General features: G+C 32.8%; 1 protein-coding gene across 1 annotated transcript; it reads right to left on the reverse strand.

The window, feature by feature from the left end:
* Nucleotides 1-11653: 11653 nt before the first annotated feature.
* LOC107605995 (wall-associated receptor kinase 1-like) lies at nucleotides 11654-16432 on the reverse strand. Its single transcript, XM_016307955.3, has 3 exons — nucleotides 15299-16432; nucleotides 13396-13578; nucleotides 11654-12983 (listed from the first exon to the last, which is right to left on the reverse strand). The coding sequence occupies exons 1-3, from the start codon at nucleotides 16320-16322 to the stop codon at nucleotides 11809-11811; spliced, it is 2382 nt and encodes a 793-aa protein (XP_016163441.1). The 5' UTR covers nucleotides 16323-16432; the 3' UTR covers nucleotides 11654-11808.
* Nucleotides 16433-17368: the final 936 nt, after the last annotated feature.

The raw sequence follows: 17368 nt of genomic DNA on the forward strand, positions 1-17368 counted from the left end.
TCCTCTGGAATGGCATCCTCAGACCCCCTTTTTCTGCTGCAGCCCTTCTAACACAATCCTCTGCCACCCTGCTCCTATTTACCAACTCAGAAAACACCCGAATCTGCATAGGCGCCACAAAGCTCTGAATGTCACTCCTAAGGCCTCCTTCATACTTTATGCATTTCCACTCAGCAAAGTCCTCAGGAGCTCCCTGACAGATGCGTGAGAAGCGGCACAATTCCTCAAACTTACTGGTATACTCAGTGATGGTCATCTGTCCCTGTTTAAGCTGAAGCAGTTCGAGTTCTCTGGCATTTCTAACTGAAGTGGGGAAATATTTTTTATAGAATTCATCTCGGAACAACTCCCAAGATATCACAATCCCATCAGGTTGCAGAATGCGCCTCATGCCCTGCCACCAGTGCTGAGCTTCACCATGCAACTGATAGGTCCCAAACTCAACCCACTGCTCATCCGGAACCTGTTGAGCCTGTAATGCTCGCTCAATGGCCTGTATCCAATTATCAGCATCAGTCGGATTCGAGGTCCCTCTGAAAGTTGGAGGGTGAACCTTCAGGAAGGAATGCAGTGACATAGGACCATTCTCACCATTATTGCCATTATTTCCATTATTAATTTGATTTCCCAGGGCTTCAGCTGTTGCTTGCATTGCTGCTGCCATATTGCCTAATGCAGCCATGAAGTCTATAGGATTAGGAGTGTTTCCTGATGCCTCAGGCATGGCATTGCCTATTCGGCCTCTACCTTGCCCGCGTCCGCGTCCGCGAGTAGACATCTGGTCCCTATACACACCAAACAGGTGATATCAAGTTGATCAGTCTCAATATCGCAAGTTCAGTGCTTTAAGTCCCAAATGCATGCTCAGGAACGTTTATGCCACATACATCAATTAGATATCCTAATAGCACATAAACACATACACAGAGAATGCACAAAAGCACAATCAGTCCGTCCTCAGGCTCTATAGGAACGAACTGCTCTGATACCATAATGTAACACCCTACTACACAGTGTTTTATGCTTAAGTCATAGAACAGAGGTAGTGTGGTATTACAGACCTTTAATAGTAAGGATATACATATAATACTGAAAGAAATAATATACTAGGAGCCTTGAAACAGAGCGGGTAAACAAAAATCGCAAAATAAAAAGCGCAACGCTCAAGGAATAGGATTACTTGCGTGCTAAGAAACCTAATAGGAACATGATAAAACAATAAACGAAGGGATAAAGAAAAGCCAAGGAATAGCATAACTAGCCTCTGACTCAGCCTGCGAAGCTAAGGCTGGCCGGAGGATACATATATACATATAAACATACATAAGTGTCCCCAAAATATACCAAAATACCAAAGTAAACTCCTATCTCTCCCTCAACCTCTAAGAGGAGCAGCATACATAAGTTACTTGGAGAGTAAGCTACACATATACATACATATATACAAATAGAAACCAAAATATACCCAAGGACTACTTCGCTTTCCAGAATCCAGACGCCTAGCGAGGAGCCTCTCGACCTGCATCTGAAAAACAACAATACAATATGGAATGAGAACCGGAGGTTCTCAGCATGGTAAAAGTGCCACGCGTATAAGAAATACGGTCCTGAGAATGCCATAGGCAATCCTAGAACTCCGTTATTCAATTATCCAACTTAAGTACTAAACAGAAGCCATAAACAGGGGTAGGTATTCTAAATCTGCCTAACTTACTCAAGTTCAAGCTTAACCTAACATCAAACCATTTCCTCCGTTTTCTCCATCCTTTCATCATTCAGAATGTAACAGAAACAAGCAACCAAACAAGTTCACGCACAAGTAATGATCAAATAGTACAAATAGCAAGTATAACAAATAGCAGGTAATATATATCAATTAGGCATACCCAAAAAATGCATAGCAATCAATACAAACAAATGCATATGATGCATGCCTGTCCTATGGCTGATGGGGCCCATCTGTCGGTTATCCAGCCAACCCGACAAGTCCGAAAACCTTAGACTGTCCCCCATCGCGCATCCCCAAGAGTCTATGCATAGAGTTCACATTCAATCATCATATAATCACTCAATGGGGGCTATCCATACCCGGGAATTTATACGTGCCCGGTCACCCTTACGACGTAGGGTCAACAGAGTATCGAGATTCAACCTGGAACACGTGGTGGCGAGCCACGGCTCTTACCCAGGGAACTCGTATCTCAGATAGCATTATTCATAAGCCATTTCATAGTCATAATCATTATTTAATCATTCATCAAGCCATGGCATATTAACTCCTTTTATTAACAACCTCCCTTTCACATTTTTCATCGTCATTCCCTTATAATTCAACTTGATTACCCTTTCCGGGTCCTGACCAAACTTTTTATCAAACTCTTCTCATCCTTCTTAATATCGAATAATCTTAAAATCAACCCAACTCTAACATTAAATCAATCACATCACACGAGGATTGAACTTTAACTTCTCGAACTCATGACTATCACTAAGACATCCTCGACACTCTATTTTCTTTTCTGTTTTTAATATAGCAAATGAACTCGGAATTGCACAAACTTTATGTCCAGGCGTTCATATTGAAATAAGCTTTCTAAAAAACTAAATATCATAATTTTCTGATTTTTCTAGCCTCAGGAATAAAGGAAAAACTGTGACTGCTCTGCAGTGCATAAAACCAGAAAAACAGCAGCAGCATGTGATATTCAAAATTCAATATAAAATCCAAGTTAAATCCAATGACTTTGAAAATTAATTTAGTTAAAATTTACTCATCCAGGTTTCTTTCTCAATTGGTTCTGAGTCAATACCATTTTTAATGAAAAAGTTACATTACCTGGAAGTTAAGTAAAAATGAGACAAAATCTGTTTTAAAAACCAACAAGCTTAGTACCTTTCAATTGGAATAACTTTTATTACAAAACTCCAATTAAGCTAAATTTTGATTTGAGAACTCCTAGCTCATCTAAAAACAAGTGTGTCTTAGTTGCAACCCAATTTCTATTTAATTCTAAGAGTTACAAGCATTGGAAGTTGATGCATAGCTTGCTGAAATCTGTTTCTTTTTAGTTTTGACCACCAATATTCAAAAATTCACAGCTCCCAATCCTCAACTCTTAAAATTCTGAAATTTTAGAGAACTAAAGAAAGTTAATCAAATTTTATAACAAAATTGGTTTCGCTCCAAAACTCAACTCGTAAAAGTCGCAGCAAGACAAACAAGTTGCTGCCTGTTTGATCTTTTCTGCTGCTGGACAGATTTAACAACCTAACTTTAAAAATTTGCCATAAATTGTATATTTAACAAAAAAGTCCCAAAATTTCCAGTTTAGTTCCTTATATTCCCAAGTTTAGCCCAAACTTGGTCTCATGCAATTCCGATCATTACATAATTAGTTACAGCATATACAATACCACCACAACACAACTCTACATCCTTATTAACAAACACCAATTCTAATCCATCATAAATAAATATAAGAGCACACCATTAATAGCTTTCACACCTCATAATTCTAATATATAAATTCACTAACAAATCTATTCTAACAACATTACAAGGCTAATCATTAAATACAACAAACAATCCAACTTATTCTATGGTTCCTCTAACCTAAGTTTTCACAACACCGTAAATATTAAACGTGCGAAACTTAAACCATACCTTGGCCGATCACTTAATTCACCCAAGGCAGCTTCTCAACATAAAATCACAGCCCCTCCAAGCTCAATCAAACAGCCCCAAAGCAAGCCTTGTCACCAACAAAGCTCCAAGTAATCCAAATTCAAGTTCAATGCATAAACACCCTCTTAAACTACACCTAATACACATATATATGTTCCAATTCAGTTCTCTATTACCAAAAACAAGATTGAGCTAGGGTTAGGGTGTTCTTACCATACCCATATGCTCAATAGCTTGAGCCCACAAGTTCCGGAATCTAACTTGAACCTAGAACACAAAAATTGGACAAGATTCACTATAGGTTTTCAAGTTTACCAAAGAAAGAGGGATAGAGATTCTGAACTCAATAGAAGGCTTACCAGAGAAATTGTTTGGATAGAAAGGTAGAGCTCGACGCACTGAGCGCGTGGCCGCGAACGGTGCGGCAATCGGAGCCCGGATGAGGAAGTTATGGTAGTTGGAAGGAATGGTGAGGGTTAGGTTTCTTCTCTTCTCCCCCTTGCTGTGTTTTTCGTTGCTGTGGTGAAATGGAGAAGATGAAGCTGCTGCTTCATTTATGTTAGGGGCCCGGTTGAACCCATGGGTCCGGGTTGGGCCCCGGTTCAACCGGTTCGGCCCTTCCGGTCCGATTTTGGGCCAAATTATCGAAATTGGTATCAAAATTTTCGTTTCGATGAGCTCTATCCTATTTTAATATTAGTTTTGTATTTTTAACTTTCCTAATTAAAATTCAATATATTAACTAATAATTTACCGATTTTAGCGGGGTTTACAACACTCAATTTATTTTATTGTAGTCTTCTATCTTTTTTATTTTTTTTATTTTCTTCTTATTCATTTTATTTTTTTTTTGAACTATCATATAATTTATTATATAATTTATACCAATTAATTAATTATAATTCATTATACCAATTAGTTTAATTCATTAATTTATAATATGCATGATAAAATAGATCATTTGTTACTTATATCGTTAATTTTTCTAAAATCTAAATCTGAATAATTATATTTTTATTTTTTGTTATGAACAAAACATTATTAATAATGAATAATAATTAATCACTCATACTTTTAATCAAAGTGTTTGGATGATTTTTATATTTATTAATATTAATTGTTGATTATTTTTTTGGTAAATAAATTGTATTATAATTTTATGTTAGTTCATAATTGATTAACGATTGATGTTCATGAAGCTATGTTACTTTAAATTTTATATTTTACAAATATTTTATTTAAATATAATTTTTTAAACATAAAAATGTATTATTTTTAATAATATCATACTTTTACTTTTTTTTTAATTATTCTAAATAAATATTTTATCAAATACTAATTAAAGTCATCATTCCATTTGCTTTTACTAATCTATTATCTAACTATTATATAAAATTAAAATCGTATTAATGAATTTAATATTAAAGTTAATTTGACTTTTTATTTAGACTGTTTTTCGATTTTTTTAGTCTAATCAACCAAAACTATTCAATAATGAATAGTCATTTCTATCTTATTTTATATTTTTATATTTAGTCCAATCCATTTAGGCTATATAATAATCACTTCAATTTTTATATTTTATAATGCAATACTACATACATTAATAGTAAAATAACATAGTAAATTGTCATGTTTTAATATTAAATATAAAATTAATACGTACAAAAATTTACTTGATATACTAAAATTGGATTTTCTCCCAACTAATGAAAGTAAGGTGTCAATTCTTTATGAATTTATTTTTCCTCCAAAATGAAAGTATTATTCTCTCTTCTAAATTTATTTTAGAAAAATATTTTTATTATAATTATATTACAATTATATTACAATTAATATTTAATGAATAATGCATGATTATACTAATTTAGAAAAATATTTTTATTATAATTATATAAAATTAATATTTAATACATTATGAACTAATAAAAGTGAGGTGTCAATTTCTCATGAATTTATTTTCTCTCCAAAATGAATGCACTATTCTCTCTTCTAAATTTATTTTAGAAAATATCTTTATTATAATTATATTACAATTAGCATTTAATGAATAATGCATAATTATACTAATTTAGAAAAATATATTTATCATAATTATATAAAATCAATATTTAATGCATTATTAAACTAATTATCAATCGAAATTATTTTTAATCATTTTGATTATATTGATACAATTCTAATTCTCATTCATTAGCAATAATTTTATTAGTGGCAAGTTGTTACGTTAACGGTGATCCATTTATATTGATATCAATTGATGATGATGATAATAATAATAATAATAATAATAATAATAATAATAATAATAATAATAATAGATATCAATAATTAAATGCCAACATTGTCTCCATACCTAGCTTCAATTAGTTAACAAACATAATTTTAGTTGTTATGTTTTATTTTTTATATAATTATGTTAATTGTCAATCATTATATATCAAATTATTAGTATTTAATACATAATTATGTTAATTGTCAATAATTTTTTAATAATTATATGTCAAATCAGCATTTAATACATAATTATGTTAATTGTCAATAATTTTAATTTTTAATTATTGTAATATAATTTTGAATTAATTGTAATTTCTGGCAAGTTGATATTAATATCTACCTTAAAAAATTAAAATAAAAATCTATAATTCTAATCATGATAAAAATGTATATGATATGATAATGGCTTATTCAATCACAGCAAATATATGATGTATAATGTAAATAATAAAAAATCAACTTAATAATAACTAATTTATATCATTATTTTTGTTCTAATAAAGATTATATATAGTATTTTTTTGTAGTTCATGAGCCTAGATATGAGAATCAACTCATTTTTTTAATTTATTATTCTTCCTTTACTACTTTATAGAATAAGAATGTATTCTTCGTTTTTCATCGAAGTTGGTCCTTTTAAGGTACAATTTATAATTTTTTATAGTATTTTTTATATATTCATTCTATTCTATTATTCTTTTGATAATTTAATGATTGTTCATACTCCAACTTATTCTTTTCGTCAAATATTCTAGTGCGATTGTCTTTTGCCGCAATCGTTTACAATACATCTCATCCATCAAATACCACCATGAGCTATATTCACTGATTCGAGTTCTAATTACATGGATGTAAGCGTCCAACGGAGGGACAATAAACTCTATTTTACCGAAAGATGGTTGGATCTACTCACATATTATGACCAACCAAATGGAATGTGGGTAAAGTTAGTTTTGAAAACATGTTAAAAAGAATATATATCGAAATATGAGTTAATAGTCAAAATCGTCCCTGAAAGATACTTCGATCTCCATTTTGGTCTTCGAAAGTCAAAATTAATCGAAATCGTCCTCGAAAGATACACAACTTGCTCAGGTTTGTCCTTCCATCATCTTCCTTGCTGAGTTGGCAAATGGTCCTTACGTGTAGCGTTAACTGCCAGCATGGCAGAAGCTAAGTTGTACCAGAGTGTTGCTGACAAGATAAGTCCGTTATAATAAGTCAAATTAGTCCCTGAGTTGATAAACCCTAATTCCAAATTCACCGATAAATAAGGTACCGTCAATGCTTTTGGTGGGCATAGACCTCGGTATGAGGTGTAACTGTTGGTTCACGACAAGGATGGAGACAGGAAATGGAGGTCGTGGTGGTGGTTCGTGGCATCCGTCGCACGACAATCATGGTTCTAGCGCTTGGTGGGATGAGAATTGGGCTTACTGGGCTGTGAGGCTACTTTAGTGGGCTGCAAATTGGGCTTACTGGGATGTGAGGGTGCTTTAGTGGGTTCAGAGGTTGGCTTCTTGGGCATTGTAGGAGGCATCCTGGCAGGTTGAGGATGGTGCTTCTTAGTCCTGGAAGTATTCTTCTTCTTGTTACTTCCTGCTTCCAAAAACAATATATCTTCCTCCATATTGTCCACTAAAGATGGCTGTGAGATGCAATTCTCAAAGTACAAGTTGATCAAATGTTGGTTCCTCCTATAGTCCTTGCACATTGCAACCAAATCTGCATATGTCACTAACTTTTTCAACCCAGCCGAAAGGGAAACTCTAGGAACTTTCCACCAACAGTGTCCAACTTCAATGTATCCTACCTCCTTAAAGTAACCCCTAATAAAAAACACATCGAGTGTGTCTCCGTCAACACCCATCAATACCTCTGTATTATCAGGTTCATATACTATCTCTCCATCCTTCTCCTATTTAAACAACCCACCATGGTGAAAGACAAACGTCATGGGAGGACCTTCCATCTACATCAACAAACACGAAAACACCATTAAGAAACAGAGCAGCAACAACTATTCTCTAAGTGTCACCAGCTACTAAACCCCCTTTGTACCAATCAACCATTACCCCAAAATGAACATGCAACAGAACCATCACTAAAAGCAAATACCCCTACCTAAAAACCATCACAGAGCCAGTTAAAGCAACACATTCGAACACACTAAACTGCTAAAAGAACATTTACACAAATCCTTGGTCACCCCAAACCCTAGCCTAAATCAAACGAACACTAAGATCACGACATTAGGAATACATCACACCACAGAATAGCTCAAAAATCATGCAAAAAGTTTCATCCTTACCTTCCACCGTTGCTATGACTTCTTCCACTATCAATGTTGCTCCTGGATAAGACCGACTTTGCGTCTAGTAGTGACAACTCCTCTATTGTGATCGTCGACCAACACTAACGAATCTTGATGGCGGGTTCAGAACTTCTGTGAAAGGCTTAGAGCATACCTTGAGGGAGACGATACGTTTTTGGAGCGAAACAGAGACAGATGATTGATATGAGAAGGGGGTTATACTTTGCAACGTTTGAATCTCTCTTCTGGATACTAAACGGCAACGTTTCAAGTCTAGGAGAGCATTGTATCAAAACGGCGTCGTTTTGCTTGAGTGCCATGCTGGCAGTTAACGCCACACGTAAGCGACTGTTTGCCAACTCAGCGAGGGAGATGAAGGAAGGACGAATGTGAGTAAGTTGTGTATCTTTTAGGGACGATTTCAATTAATTTTGACTTTCGAGGACCAAAATGGAGATCGGGGTATCTTTCAGGGACGATTTTTACTATTAACTCATTGAAATATTTATGGTTTATTGGAGTGTAATAACAATGATATAATACTCATGCCATGCACAATAAGAATATATATTTCAATCTTATCACGTGCATTGGGTTACACTTAAACCAATATGTACAATATGAACATGAATAAGTTGGTCATGAACATGAAGTTTTTGAGAGTTTATAATGAAAAGGTAATAACTAATAACGAAATCTCTTAATTAAATTTATTAATTTATTAAAATTTATTATTATCAATTTAAAAAATTAACAAATTCTAGGTGCTAATGGATAATACATTCTTATTGTACATTTATAGTTTTTTAGAATATTAGAATTATCATAAAAATTCGTATTATTTTATTCTCCTGATAAACAATTTTATAATTACGTTAATTATATAATTTTGTATACTAACATTGATATAGTATTGTTTCAGGTATATATTTTGCAGACATCAAAAGATAGTGTTGAGTTGTTATTTAGTGGGTTTAAATTATTTATTGTTTATTGCAGAACTTTCTGCATTAGAATTCTCTAATAATTTGTTGTTTATTTTCAACTGATTTTGATATGTTCTTACACATATAACAATTTGTTGGTAGATTTAGATATTACTAAATTATTTATGGTCATATTCAGCATATATGTCTGATTTATTGAAAAAAGTAGATTACTAAAATCGGTTAATAACTATTTTAGAGTTAATACAATTAACACTAAATTAAAAAAAAATAAACAATACATAACTCATTATTTTTTTATTAGTCAAATTATTATAATTCAAATTAATTTTAATAAAATAACTTAAAATTATAATTTTAATTTTATCACATACATGACATGGATAATTACACTCGTTTGATATTTAAATTCAGATTAGGCTAGTATCTTGAACGATTTCAAGTCAACTACTGAATATTGTGTCAACTAATAGGATCAAAACTAATTTTCTATGCTGCAAACAAAGCTCCACTAAAGCAGAATTTAAAGCATAGCAGCAGTGTCTAAATTCAATGCTCAAAACTAGAAAGCATCGCAACAAGGCATGCTCTTTAAAGTTTAAATTGAATGCGCCAAAAATTGATTAGGTGGTTGTCTGTTTTGGGGTTAAAGCGACTTTAAAATAAATAATGTTGTGCTGTTTTATACTTTTTAATAAAAAGTAAAAATTATCTTTTATAATAAAAAAGTCACGAAAAAATATGTACATGTTTACTAAATTATAAATTTAGTGAAACATTTTATTTTTCACCCATCTCTATCAAAAAAATTTGTAAGTATGGTACTTTGGAGATGAAATGAATTATACTTCCTTTTAAAATAGATCTAATGGATACTTTATTCCCCTAATTATTAGCAGTATATATTTAGAGAACACATTTAAAAGAATTAATAATATTAAATATTTTAAAAAATTACAACCTATGATTCCTACTTGAAATGAACAAATTTAATTATATTATATTTAAAAGGTATTAATTAATTCAAAAAATTAAAAAAAAATTTAAATACAATTACAATAACAAGCTATTGAGTCATCAACTAATAGTTATCTCAGTTTTTATGTCTTTGTTTTGAGTTTTTAGTAATTTTTTTAACCCATTTAATCGGTTTAATGCCAATTCTTGAATTATTAGTTTTTTTTTCTATTGTTGGGTTATAAATTCGACCCACAACAGAGAAAGAAAAAGCACAAATAAATCCTACTTCTCAGTCATATCTTTTTTTTTGATATTATCATCAAAGATAATGATGAAAAAATAGGACATCACTAATAGTTTTGAAAATATCAGGAACAAAAAAACTACACTTAATACAAGGTCTAATTACTAAAGTCAATAAAAAAAAACATTTTTCACTAAATAGGACTACAATAGTTCTTGCTAAGGTGTCTTTACCTTTTATTGTATTATTCCATCACTAGTGGAGTATATAAGCCTACCTCTCTATCAATCATTACCAAGCTTGCATACCTATTTCATTTTGATGATCATGTGACTTCTCATGGAACATCCAACTATAACACGTCTTCGAAAAATCAAAGGTATTTTGAGAGTCCTGTGCAAAATCACATGTAATGCACACAATTTTAAAATTGTTATCACGACATATTTGGATCTAATCAATACTAGGGATGTCAATGGGCGGGCGGGCAGGACAGGGAGGGGATGTCTCCCTGTTCTTTGTCTTCGCCCTCATAATTAATCTCCGTTCCTGCCTTGTTTTTTGTCATGGGAAATAATTGTCCCATCTCTGTTTCTCGTATTTTCTGCGGGGCTCTATTTTTCATCTCCTTATGTTTAACATTCATATGGAAATTATAATAAAAAATATAAAAAAAGACCAAAAAATAAATTACAAAATATTATTACAAACATACAAACATATCTTATTTAAGATTATAAGTCCAGAAATATAACATAGCAAATCATAGTCTATAAAATAAAATCTTGAACAATAGGGTTAGAATTTTTCAATGAGTGAAATTACTAAAAAAACCTTATATTAAAAATAAAGTAAGGGTTATTAAGTAAGTTCAAAAATTCGGGGAATTATCGGGGATAGGACGGGGATCCCCGCTCAAGTCCCCGCGCCTGTCTCGGAAGAATTTCGCTCCCCATCCCCATCCCCATGAAAAAAATTTCTCTCATCATTGAGGCTCCGTTCGGAGCGGTCTCCGCGGGGATCTCGCCTCCTGGAGCTTTTTGACACCCCTAATCAATACTGCTATAATATTAACTTTGAAAAAGTCCAGGGGCCAACAATTTTATTAAATTCTGACCTAACCAGCAAAAAAAAGGTGAGTCATTGGATGAAATCTCACACCAATCTCATAACATTAAAATTATTATTAATGACTATTTGATGACTAAAAATCACAAAAATTACCGTTACTAACATTCCTCTATTACTTTACTCAATGACTCCGCATAATTCATGAAAAACTCTAGTAGCAAATACCAACAATATAGGACATGCATTGTCATCTTGAGTAAATTAAAGATGGATATGAACTTAATGGTTATACGAATATGAACATGCATTGTCATCTTCCACTACCCAATGACATGGAATCTAGGTTTAAGGCATCAACCCCAATACTAATATCACTTACACCACCCCCATCTTCAACATGAAAGGCAGACGAGGATGCAATAATCACTTTGTTGCCGCATTCCTCAACTCTAAGTCTCTCAAGTTCCATCGCCACTTGTTTCATTGAAGGTCTTTCCTCTCCCTTCAACTTCAAGCATCTCAATGCAATATTGCCAAATTCAACAAGTGCCTCCTCTTTTGCCTCTTCTACAATGTGCTTCTCCACAATTTCAAGTAAACGTCCCTCTTCCATTGAAACCACAAAGTGTTTTGCAAGGTTCTTCTCATCTTCAGGCACATCAAAAGCGAGTGCTTTCCTCGCCGTAAGTAACTCTGCCAGCACGACTCCGAAACTATACACATCGCTTTTCTCAGTCAACTTGCTTGTGTGAAAGTATTCAGGGTCAAGATACCCTAATGTTCCTTGCACCAATGTGGTTATCTGTGTTTTATCAAGAGGAACAATCCTTGAAGCTCCGAAATCGGAAACCTTTGCGGTTAGATCACGATCAAGGAGTATGTTACTGGTTTTCACATCTCTGTGTATGATGGGAATGGAAGTTGCAAAATGCAAGTAAGCCAAGGCTTCAGCAGTTTCTGCCGCTATTCTCAATCTTACTTTCCATGTAAGCTCTGATGATATTTGTGTATAACCATGAAGATGATCATGGATAGTACCATTTGGAACGAACTCATAAACAAGCAGGGGAACCTTTGTTTCTAAGCAACAACCCAAGAGCTTAACCACATTTCTATGGTTGATTTGGGAGAGTACAACAACTTCATTGATGAAATGCTCAACTTGACTAATGTCACTGATTTTTGACATTTTGATTGCTACAACTCTGTTGTCCAATAAGAGTCCTTTGTAAACGGTTCCTTGACCACCTTGGCCAAGGACATTGCATTCATCGAAGTTGTTGGTTGCTTTCTTTAACTCTTCCACACTGAAGACTTTAGCTGTTTGAGTTGATCCTTGATGATGTGTTGCAATTTGTTGTTGTAACAATAGCCCACCATTTTGTTGAAACAATTGTTCTTTCATTTTAATCAGCTTTCTCTTTTTCAAAGCCCAATAAATGTAAGAGCACGCCATGAGTAGGGATATTACACACACACTAATACCTGGATACAAACAATCATTTGTTAATTATTATCATTATTAATTTAATCAATTTAATTATTATCTAATCTATATCTTTTATATAAGATAACTACTCAAATAAAAATGGTAAAAATATCTTTTTATAAAGATGCTTTATTTAAAAGTGTGATTTATTTATTTAGTTATATTTTAAATAAAAACAATATTTTTATAAATATCAAAATTTAACCATTCAATTCATCGTTCAAGAATAAAAAATAAATATTTTCACACGAAGACAATTATAAAATTTTTATTTTAGTAGCTACCCTTATATAATAAACACAATGTCTTTGGCATCCTAAACTTTTTTTTTTCTCTAAGCTTATATATGGAATAATCGAGAAAAATTAATTAAAACAATAATGCTACATGGTTGTGTGGTTGACTCACTCAATGCAATTATAAGCATGATCTGTGTGTCGGATTTGGGCTTTCGGGTTTGGCATTTTGTTCCATTGTTTCTCCCATCTCCTTTGAGTCCCTTTGGACACTTACACGTGTAGTTCCCTGGTGGGTAGTTGAGGCATATTGCTCCTTTGACGCAATCATTGGGTCCATCGCACTCGTTAATATCTGAAAGGAATAAGGGTTAATGCCTTAGTCATTAATTATGAGGATATATACAAAGGCAGTTAATCACTCAAATGAAAATGAGAGAAATATTTGTTTATGAATATGTTTTATATAAAAGTATAATTTATTTATTTAATCATATTTTAAATAAAAATAATATTTTTATAATATATATATATCAAATTTTAATTTTATAATTTATTATTTAATGTGAGAGTAAATATAGATCAAATTGAATTGGACATGATCAAAATTTTGATTAGATTCGCACTAAAATTATCGGATCGGATCGGATTTAATATCGATAGTTTTTAAGTTCGGATATTGAATATATCCGCAAAAAATAAAAATATTTTTAAAAATTTATTTTTATTAAAAATATCAATAAAATTTTTTTTCTATTTTTTGACATATTTATTCTTAAAATAATATTAAACATATTTTTTTAAATAATAAAAATAAAATAATATAATATATAATAATTATTAATTTAAATAAATATAAAAAAAATATTTATTTATTTATTTTGTGGATCTGTGAATATGCAGATATCTACAATCTGTAATCTGATCCTATTAGTGTACGGATCGGATCCAATCTTATCTAATAGTCTTGCGGATCGGATTCATATCTGTAATTTTCAGATCGGATTCGGATAAACACCGCGGATATGCATATTGGATAAATGCTCCTAATTCAATGACAAAAAAAATTGAAAAATGCTATTTGTACACCAAAATTAGCCACTAATGTATTTATGTATAAATACATGTGTAATTTAATTTATTTTTAATATATATTTGTATTTCAACATGTATTTTATATTGATAGCTGATTTTGGTGGCTGATTTTAGTGTACACGTAACATAACCCAAAAAAATTTATATAAAGACAATTATAAAATTTTATCACCCTACTATTTTTAGATGTTATCTCAAATTAGTAATTACTTCCGCATGAGATAACTTTTTAAATATTGAAAAAAAAATCACCCACTACTATAAGAGAAGAAACTAAAAAATAATGACTAAGTCATCACTATTTTTATAAATACTCCATCTATTCAGATATCTCATTTCTAATTTTCATAAAAAATGTATAAGACTCTTACTAACTTATACATGATATGAAAGCACATACAGCACCTTTGTCACCACTTCCAAACTTTTTCTCAAGTCCAAAACACCTTTCAGATCATTTCAGGTATGCCGTGGAACAGTAGTGTTAGGAGTGATGTCGGATGAAGTTTTGAGTTTAACTAAATATGGGTCCATCATTAAATAATGTGTAAAAAGTTGATGTTATGAAATCATATTAAATAATATATTGTGTCAAATGTACTGGGAAAAAAAGTAATTATACATAAATAATTATATTATTTTTTAAAAAAAGAGTTATTTGTATAAAAAATATATATTTAAATACAAAATATAAAAAAATTATTAGATATTCAAAGTACATATTATAACTCTTATACTAATATATTAATTGAATGATAAATTATTAATGGATATTTATAATAAAATTATTTTAGTATATATGACAAATTAATTAAAAAAATAAATTATTTTATTTTTAAAATATATATTAAAAATAAATTAAATATCACATGAATTTATATATAAATAGACAATGTGATAACAAATTTTTGATGTACAATTATTTTTTAAAAAATACTAGAAGAGTAACTAATTCTGGTGTGGCGAGCCAAAATACATACCTTGTGGGCAACCATTCTGGTGATAAGGGTTACCCTGAAAACCAGGACGGCATTTGCATAGGTAACCAGGACGCTTCTCTGAAGGCTGACACGTGGTGTTTGGGCCTTTACATGCATAGCTGGAATTCTTCTTCTTGGCTTCTTCACAGGTCTGGTTCCCAACACTCCAATCCAGCACCACCGGGAACTTAGTATTGTTCAACTTCGTGTTATTCAGATCTGCGGACACAAAGTCGTAGCGTCCTTTCTCCGCCACAAACGCATAACCACAAGGGCTGTACTCAATCTTATCACTGTTGTTGAGTAGCGAGTTTTCAAAACCATAAGAGATTGCCGTTAACACTTCTTCTTTGACCTCGGCCTTGGGTATGTCAATATGGCAACAACCAGTGCCATTACAGGACCCAGTCATTGCATCAGCGCGATCCTCGCAGTAAGAAAAGCATGTCTTAACATAGGGTTTACCATCGCCGTAAAAATCCCCTGTCACCACTAATCCCAGTGTGTCACAACCAACGGTTGTGAACACGTTTCGGCTCCATGAGAGGCTATAATTTCCAAAATTAAACTGCCAGTCGGTTTCATTATTGAAGATTTTGTCCTGTTTCTTGCTTGTGGTGTCGTTGTAGTAGCAATCACTGGCTACCGGCAACGAAACAAGGAGTTCGGCGTCGTCCACAGATATGTTCAGCACTTGTAAGTCATAGTCGTTGTCTTCCAATAAGTAGGCGGAAGGCAAGTAAGGGCCATGGTGGGTGCAGTTGATGAGGAATTCGGGGGCGAGGGAGCACTCCCTGGTGGTCCCAAACGGGAACGGAATGCTCACGGAGCCGCATGTGCGTTTGCAGTTTCTGGGGCCCACTTGGATAACCGCCGCTTCATGTGCTGCTGCAACAACAAGAAGCAGCAGCAGCGGAGGTTTTAGCTTTGATGTGTACGCCTCCACACCCATGTATGTTTTTTCTACTCTCTGTAATATGCATATAGAAATCAAGATATATAGAGGTCCCTCCCTATGGTCCATGGTACATGAGTACTCGTACCATGCATTTTACTAAACAGTTTCGTTCCCACTCATGGGTGCATATATATGCCGCATCACTTTCATTTGTTCTCATCACAACTTCTCCATCATAATTTCTAATTTCCACTCTCTGCCTAGGCTATAATTTCCTCCACATATAACACACCACAAGTTTAATATTCATTACATTTATGAGTGTAGTTAACTTTAACTAATTGAAAACGGATAAATAATTTAATTAATTTGACTAAATTTTTATTTAACGATTCTCAGTTATCAAATTTTATGTAAAATTGACTGCACCTAAATTTTCACGATTAATATACAGATATGCTACATAAATATAAATGATACTAATTGATCTAAATTGATTCTAATGATTCTCTAACATCCCCCCTCAAACTCAAGTGGGAGTTAAGGATACCATCTTGAGTTTGGATAACAGAGTCCAGAAATGAGTCGGATGATGAGCTTTCATGAAGATATCAGCAGTCTGATCTAGTGTTCCAACAATGTTGAGATGAATAGCATCAATAAGGATACATTGCCGAACAAAGTGACAATCAATCTCAATGTGTTTGGTGCATTCATGAAACACATCATTATGAGCAATCTGAATAGCACTGCAGTTGTCACAAAAAAAACATTAGTAGGGGACGACTGAGGAGCACCCAAATCTTCGAGAATCCAACGAATTGAGACAACCTCAACAGTGGTGTCAGCGAGAGCATGGTACTCAGTTTCTGTGCTTGATCGAGCAGTGAACATTTGCTTTTTAGCACACCAAGAAATGAGAGCGTCGCCAAGAAACAAACAGTAACCAATAGTAAAACGATGATCAGGGGGACACTACTAGAAAACTAGTTATTACAGACGGATATTTCCGACGAATTTTATCCCACTGAAATACAGACGGAATTTCAGAGGGATTTTTTTGTCGGAAAACAAAAAAAATAGATTAGCATAAATTACAGACGGAAAAAAGAATCCGTCTATAATTCCGTCGGAAAAATTAATTTTTTTCCCGTGCAAATGGTTACAGACGG

This window comes from Arachis ipaensis, chromosome B7, assembly GCF_059453495.1.
Source record: "Arachis ipaensis isolate K30076 ecotype BB chromosome B7, ASM5945349v1, whole genome shotgun sequence".
NCBI lineage: Eukaryota > Viridiplantae > Streptophyta > Magnoliopsida > Fabales > Fabaceae > Arachis > Arachis ipaensis.

Excerpts from the sequence above, each read along its gene's own strand:
- LOC107605995 (XM_016307955.3), bottom strand. The coding sequence starts at position 16,322 with ATGGACCATAGGGAGGGACCTCTATATATCTTGATTTCTATATGCATA. Across the intron at positions 13,579-15,298 it reads CCAGAATGGTTGCCCACAAG|ATATTAACGAGTGCGATGGA; the intron begins GTATGTATTTTG and ends TATTCCTTTCAG. Across the intron at positions 12,984-13,395 it reads CATGCTTATAATTGCATTGA|GTATTAGTGTGTGTGTAATA; the intron begins GTGAGTCAACCA and ends GTTTGTATCCAG.